Raw genomic sequence first — 8,322 nt, forward strand, 5'->3', positions numbered from 1 at the left:
CAAAACCTGTTATTTTATAATTTTTATTATAGCCAATCCAGTGGGTGTGAAATGAGAATGCATTCTGGTTTTGATTTGAATTCATCTAACGACTAATGATATTGGGCATCTTTTCATGTGCTTCCTGGTTGGCCATTTGTTTATCTTCTTGAGAGATATGTATTTTCAAATATTTCATTCAGTTTAAAATGAGATTGTGTTTTTATTATGGAATTTTAGGAGTCCTTTATATTTAGACCTGTATTAGTTTTCTAGGACTGCCATAATAAATTATCACAGTCTTGGTGGTTTAAAACAGAAATTTAGTGTCTTGCGATTTTGGAGGCTAGAAATTGGAAATAAGTATGTTGACATACTCATAAATATCTAGGGAAGAATCCTTTCTTGCCACTTCCAGCATCCACTTATGTCTGCATGATTTCATCCTCTACCTCCGCTTTCACATGGTCCTATTCTCTGTATTCTTGTCTTTTCCTCTTTGTCTCTTATTAGGACAGTTGCTTTTAGATTTAGAGCCAGCCCAGCTTCTCCAAATTAATGTCATCTCAGTACCCTTATTACATTTACAAAGACTTTTTATCCAAGTAAGGTCACATCAGTAGTTTCAGGAGTTGTGATATAGCTTCTAGACCTATCTCTTTGAGGGCCACCACTCCACTGGCTACAAGATCCTCATCAGAGGAGTCTTACAACTACTTTCTCTCATCTGCAGGTCTTTTTTTCACTTTCTTGAATGGAGGCTTTGACACAAATATTTTTAGTTTGGATGAAGTCCAGTGTACCTATTTTTTCTTTTGTTGATTATGCTTTGGGTGTCCTTTTAAAAAAAACCATCGCCTACAATAAACAAACAGCAAATAATAAATATACTATGAATTTCTAGGATTGTATCATCTGTGGTTTTTGTTTTGTTTTCCATTCATAGCCTGGAGAAGCTGAGATGATAATGAGGAGCATGGTTTTGGGGTGTGTCTGCAGACAGAAACCACATTATGCAGGGCCTTTAGGTGTTGAAAAACATCACAGTTTGAACTTTATCCTAACAATAAATGGATGGCCTTGGGAGCTTTCATAGTATGTATGTTTGCTTTGTGAAAGACACTGTTAAGTGTTTTATGTAACTTATGTGTTTTATCCTTGACAAGCTATGAGAATGTAGTTCTATTTTACAGAAACTGGTTTAGAGAAGTTATGCTTCTTGTCAAAACTCCTACACTGACCCCCTTTCATAGGTGTGAGTTTCCAGTGTGTGGGGTCCTCTAAGCTTCTGAGTTTTAATAATGCCAAACTCTCCCATTTATAACTCCAGCTCTGAAGCTGGTATTTTTTTTCCTTCAGCTGCTTTTAAAATGATCCCTTAGTGCTTTAAAAAGTCTATTTTTAGTTCTTCAATACCTAGGTAACCATCTTTAGATTATATTATTTTATTAGAAGAACAAATATGCATTTTTTGGTATATTCTGATTCATAAATTCGTAACAGAATTGGTCCCAGGAAGCAGCTCCTTAAATATGGGGATTGGGAATTGGCTTGGTCTTGTCCTTGGGAATGAGCACAGCCTGAGATCCTTGCCCGTGGGAAATGGCATGCTAGTGACCCATTACCAGCAGGCAGTGGCATTGTAGATAATTGTGTTGATTGCATTGAAGGCTAACTGAAGCAAGTGGCTATTGTACTTGACTATTTTGCTACTAATGATGATTATAACGAGTGTGGTGAGTGATGGATTCTTGTGAATACTTATAGAAAGAAATGACAAACTCAGATTTTTAAAATTGGATTTCAAGTTATAGTTTGAGAACCAGAAAAGTTCTATGACAGTTCTTAAATATCTTGCTTTTGTAGTTATGGATGTAATCCTGCTGAAATCAGCCACAGAATTTAATTTTGTAGTTTTCAGAATAACAACTTAATTTGCTAAATTAAAGGCATTGCTTAGTAAGAAGGGGAACTATGTTTGGAATTAACATGCACAGAGCCTTCCAAACTTCCAGAAATATGTGTAATTTTTCTTTAAGTGCTGGCTTCCTAGGAGTTGCCTATGGATCAGAGTAGCTTATTTTTCAGGCCGTGTTTGTTCAGAGGTGTGCTTTATTCCTGAGCCTTTGAACCTTCATTTTTCATTGGATCTTTGTGTGGCTTAGGAGATGCTTTCAAGTCTGCCCTAATTCTCCTGAGTGGGTGTAGCCTAGCACATGCAAACAGCCTTCCTGTCCCTGAAGTTTATGATCTTAGGAGGGATCTTAGATGGTTCTTTCTGTCTGATGTCTAGTTTCTCTGCTGTTTTGTTAATGGCTTCCAGCATCAAGGAAATTCTAACACTTGTTCATTGTTCTTCACCAAGATTCCCGTGTTTTTTGAGAATGTCCTTCATCATGGAATTTTCCACACCAAGTTCCAAAATGAAGTCAGCCACCTCAGATAACGCTGCAGGGCTTTTTGTCTTTAAAGCCTTTCTCTCCCCGAATCAGAACCTTTGAACCACTGCATAGGAATTGGGGAAGAAGATCTTACTTATAATTTTTCTTCACCACTATCAATATAGTCCACATTCCTTTTTATCTTTGGGCTAAACTATTCTAAATGTTTATGACTATTCCTCATGTAATATGGTTCTGTTTACTTACTGTCCTTGAATGGACTTCCAGATTCTTTGTACTAAGTGTGATTCTCTAAATATAATCTGACCACAAAGTCATAAAATATGGGAGAAGAATGGAAAAGAAAGGAGTAGAAAGAACATGAATGAAGGCTTCCTCTTTCTTTATGAATGACTATAGCATTTATGATTTAAAAAATAATCTCACAATCTCCCTTCTGCATTACTATGTGGAACCAGGTCAGAAGAATGTGTCTGGCTTCCCTTTGCCAAGTATTACTTTCAGTATTACATTAAGAGAATTGTTTTGAGATTAACTTAATGTACTAAGTAAACTATCTTGTGATTGTTTAATGGAGGCATCTTTACATTTGTAGTTATTAAGTTGAAGGTATACATATTTGTGTAGTTAACACACTTAATATTTAAAATTATATCCATATATCCATATATATATGTATATATATGTATAATGTTTATTATGAAGCAACAATTCACATACCATAAAATTCATCCATTGTCATAATATATTCTGTAAAAATCTTGATCATTTGATATTCCACAAAACATCATACCAGTCCACTACATTGATGTGGTAATTCTGACTGGACCCAATAAAAGGAAAAAAGCAAATATTTTGGATGCCATAGACATATCTGAGTTAGATCGTGGGAAATAAACCACCTCAGTAAAGTTTCTAGGGTTCCCATGGCTAGCATCACCCTCAGCTCTAGTGTAGCTTGTAGATCTCAAACTTGGGCTTCAAGTGATTGTGTGATCTCAGCTACCTATGATGAACTGAATGCTATCTTATTCTTTAAGCCATAAAATTGAAATTCAGAACCAACATTATATCATTAAGTGGAAATGGCACATAATAAACTGGGCTTAGCAGGTTAAGAGGCATAAGAAGTTACATTAGATTATAGTAAAGTCCTTCAACAACTATTACTGCCTGATTGCCTTATCTCTATTATATATCTCTGACTACATGGACTAAAAATTAAATATTTAGAGCTTAATATACAGTTGGTTTCTTTTATATAATTGACAGCAACTAGAAGTGAAACTCTGAAGCTCTACCACTGCAATTTAGTGAAGTATTGTGGTTAGATTTGGTTAGTTATGGTAGTATTATGATTTGGGCCCTGAATGAGTGTGGTGAGGAGAAATTCTCCCAAGGGAAGAATTTCAAGCAGTACTTTTAGTTGTCCACTTTGTTTGACTAGAAGCATGGGTATATATTTATTCCTGAATAGTTACTAATGGTGTAATTGGATGGTCAGAGCTTGGACTGAATAGTAGGAAGCCTACTGACAGAGAATTCCTGGGGGAGAGTTCTAGTGATAGACCTCTAAGAATGGGCATAGATTATGAAAATAAAGATGTCCCATGTGAGTGATACTACGGGGCAGCTCCTACAGAGGAATCTTTAGAAGTCAGGTAGGCAAATTACAAGTTATATGCGTGTTAACATCTTTCTTCAGTCCCCTCAGCACTTGCTGAATGGGTTCCTATGCAAAATGACCAAGGTTAGAGATCATTCGTTGATAAACAATTTGGAATTCCTTACAAAGCTTGATCTGGCTGTTAGTGTTACCTGACCTTTAATGCTGAGCCACTAAATGGCACAATTTATTTCTGGGATCAGCCAGTGATCTGATGGCAGGTTAATTATATTGAAACATGTCCCTTGTGGAAGAAGTAGAATTTTGACCTCACTGAAATGAACATATGGGTATGCATTTTTTTCCTAACTAAAATACCATAGGCTAAACTCCCATCCATGGATTGAAAAAAATGCTTTGTCACAACGGTGGTATTCTATATAACATTGCATCTGATGAGCCAAACAAGTGCAGCTGTGGTCTCATGGCCAAGAATGCCCTGATATTAACACTTGTTCACTCATAAACAGCTGGTCTAATAGAATGATAGAATGATATACTGAAGACTCATTATGACTATTTTGGGAGGTGAGATCTTCATTCTCTTTGGGAATCAAGATGTAGAAATTGTAATAAATCCTGTCGCTGTTATATCTAACAACTCAATAATTTTTGCTTCCCATTTGCATCGCTCTGAGCTCTACTGTGTTGGAGGTCTTGGTGCCTAAGAAAGAAAGACTTCCACCAGAGTAGACAATATTTTCATTAAATGCAAATTAAGACCGACTGTTGGCCATTTGAGGTTGACTAGAGAATATACGTTTTCTAGGTTAATGTCTATGAAGATGATTCTAATAGAAACCAGTGAGAATTAAGGAGAATTTGCCTATCTGATAAATGTAAATACTAAGCTTGAATAGCATGGAAAAAAGTGACTAAAATGTTTGAGTTGAGAGCATGTAATTCTTGGATTTTGTTGTGGCAAATTATATTACAAAGAAATTTACAAACTTATTTTTTACTTTTTAAAAAAAATTTTAATGTTTATTTATTTTTGAGAGAGAGGGAGAGACAACAGACAGATAGACACAGAGTGCAAGCAGGGGAGGGGCAGAGAGAGGGAGACACAGAATCTGAAGCAGGTTCCAGGCTCTGAGCTGTCAGCACAGAGCTCGACGCCAGGCTCAAACTCACAAACTGTGAGATCATGACCTGAGCCCAAGTTGGACGTTTAACCGATCAAGTCACCCAGACGCCCCTCTATTTTTTTTTATTCTTAAACCCTTCTTTTTCACATGTTAGGAAATCCATAAAAATAGAACTTAACACTCAGGTTTATCTTATAAGGACAGACAGAAAAAAAAAAAGATACTTAGTGTTCTGGGCAGAAAAAAAAATTCTTAAAACAGTGGTGACAATACAGTGGTGACAATACAGTGAATGAATAGTATACCCATGAGAATGAATTGGGGCTACCGCCCAAGGTAGAGACAGCTAAATGGTTGACTGTTAATACTTTACCATTTGTGTGAAGGTTTGTTCTTAGGTGATGTTTCTCCCATTCCCATTTTATACTGCATAATCAATTTAGATTGCAAAATGACATTTCCAGTATATTATTTATTTTGTTCGGTTAATATTCTATTATTGACTTAGGTTCTCTGATTCTATTAATTGACTCAGTTCATGATCTCACAGTTTGTGAGTTTGAGCCCCACATCGGGCTCTGTGCTGGCAGCTCAGAGCCTGGAGCCTGCTTCCAATTCTGTCTCCCTCTCTGCCCCTCCTCTTCTCATGCTATGTCTCTCTCTTTCTCAAAAATAAACAAACATTAAAAAAAAAAAAAGAAATAATTTTCTATTGTATTGGGTAGTGTTATTTAATAAGTGAAGAGTCTTGGAATTCAAATTGATCTATAAATCCTAAGAGAAGGAAAAATAAGACTGTGTTATCTTGAAGAACTTTAATTCACATTTCTGAGTCTCATTTTCTTATTCATAAATTGGAAATAATAAAAGCACTTAAATTATAAAATTTATAATTTTTCTCTGAGTGAGCATGAAGTTAAAAAGTGCATATAAAAGAGTGGCATAGAGTAGGCATTCAAGGAGGATCAGTGCATTATTTTTATTGTCATTTTGTTGTTTTTTGTTTTGATGTTAAGAGGAATAAAACCTGTGTATGTACTAAACTTTTTTTCTGACTTTTATGGTTGATTCTTCCAAGTGAATTTCAATCCACTTAATTTAAAATTCTGCAAGAAATAAAATAAATTTTATTTGTAAGTTGAAACTTAGGAATTTCTTTTAATGACAAAGGCTGCACTTCAATATGCCACGATCAATAAATGTTATGGGTATTTGAATGGATAAATTATCCTTTATATATTCATTAAAATATATTTATTGACTGTTTATATATTAACCAATATACTAAGTACTGCTATTTCAAGAATTGATCAGGTAAGGCATGGCTCTTGCCCTTGAAGAGCATACATTTTAGGACTTTTACACAGATGGTTAATAATAGTTTGAAGCATAATAAATATTAGTCCTTGAGACTGAGATAACCAAGGGAAATATCATTAGGTCTTACCTTTTTTTTTTTTTTTTTTTACATTTATTGAGTTAATGGAAATGAAACACAGAATATCCTTCACTCTATGATTTTACCACTGTTGTCACATTCTCTCTAGTTTTTTCTCCCACTGCTTCCCATTGGTATTTGCATGGAAGCTAAGTTAAAGAAAAAATAATAATTGAGTTACCTCTTGACAAGAAGTTGGGTGAAAGGTTTGAGAGAAGGAGTCAGTGTTATAGGAGTACTTTCCAAATGGAGTCAGGAGAAAATTCAAGAGAAATTTGTTAAGATACTCTCCATCAGGATGGATGGATGGCTTTGTTGAATGAATTTTAGATTCTCAATTAACATAGTTAAAGTCATAGGAAGACTGATTAGACAATTCCCTCAGAAAGAGGGATCATTAGTGTTTGGGCTTTAGGGATATATTTTGTGGTGTTCTACTGGATGATTAATAAATGTTGCCATTTCTTGAATTATATTTACCCTATTCCTGCACTTGGAGACAACTATAATATGTAGAAATAAACTGAATGCCTAGAATTTTCAACTTATTTTACAAGGTCAATGTATTATCAATGTGAAGGTTTTTGGGGCATTAAATATTTCCCTTGTAATGCATATAATATCTTCTGAATCTCTTCATGGCATCTTTAATCTCTTTATTTCTCAGAGTATAAATGGCTGGATTTAGGAGAGGTGTAATAGTAGAGTAAAACACAGCAAGAAATTTGTCCACCCAGGTGATGCTGAGTGGCCACACATAGATGAAGAAGCAAGGCCCAAAGAAGAGCACCACCACTGTGATGTGGGCAGTACAGGTAGAGAGTGCCTTGGAAGCACCAGTTTTAGTGCTTTGGCAGATGGTGAGAAGAATATATGTATAGGATATCAACAACAGGATAAAGCAGGTCATGGCTAGAACCCCACTGTCAGCATTCATTAATATTCCCAAATTGTAGGAATCTATGCAGGCAAGCTTGATTACCAGTGGTATGTCACAGAAGAAGCTGTCAATTTCCCTGGGGCCACAAAAAGGCAATTGCACAATCACAGCCATCTGACTCATGGCATGCACAAAGCCAATGCTCCAGGAAGTTACCACCAGACTAGTGCATTTTTGCAGGCTCATCATGGCCGAATAGTGGAGTGGCTTACAGATAGCCACATAGCGGTCATAGGCCATTACCACCAAGAGTACCATCTCACCCCCTCCAACAAAATGTACATAGAGGATCTGGCACATACACCCTCCAAAGGAAATAGTCTTGTTCTCCCTGAGAAAGTCTGTGATCATCTTTGGAGTGGTGACTGAAGAAAGCCACATATCAACAAAGGACAGGTTGGCCAACAAGAAATACATGGGAGAATGAAGATGGGAATCAGTGATGATTAGGATCATGATGAAAACATTTCCAGATACAATAAGCAGGTAAAGCATAAAAAATATGATTAGGAATAAGAACTGCATATTCCATGAGTGGCAAAGTCCCAGAAGCACAAATTCTGACACTATAGACAAATTTCCTTTATCCATTTTATTCACTGTGTCCTCTAAAATAACCTAGGAAGAAGGATAGATTGTCAGTTAGTGGTGTGGGAATGGGTACTTAACTTTTAGTATTTAATTGAAATTCTATTTCATTTAAATTTAAATTTCCTCAAAAATTAGCATTTATACCTGAAAGTGGAAAATATAACTGGGAAGACAAATATTGGCAAAATATTCCTGACATTATGCCTTTTTTTTTTTTT

The 8,322-nt window shown here is 35.6% G+C and overlaps 1 protein-coding gene across 1 annotated transcript; it reads right to left on the reverse strand.

Annotated features, from left to right (window-relative positions):
- Positions 1 to 7,165: 7,165 nt before the first annotated feature.
- On the reverse strand, positions 7,166 to 8,107 carry LOC122221240 (olfactory receptor 4K14-like). The gene has a single exon (XM_042940555.1). The coding sequence runs from the start codon at positions 8,102 to 8,104 to the stop codon at positions 7,166 to 7,168; it is 939 nt and encodes a 312-aa protein (XP_042796489.1). The 5' UTR covers positions 8,105 to 8,107.
- Positions 8,108 to 8,322: the final 215 nt, after the last annotated feature.

This window comes from Panthera leo, chromosome B3 (assembly GCF_018350215.1).
Source record: "Panthera leo isolate Ple1 chromosome B3, P.leo_Ple1_pat1.1, whole genome shotgun sequence".
Lineage (NCBI taxonomy): Eukaryota > Metazoa > Chordata > Mammalia > Carnivora > Felidae > Panthera > Panthera leo.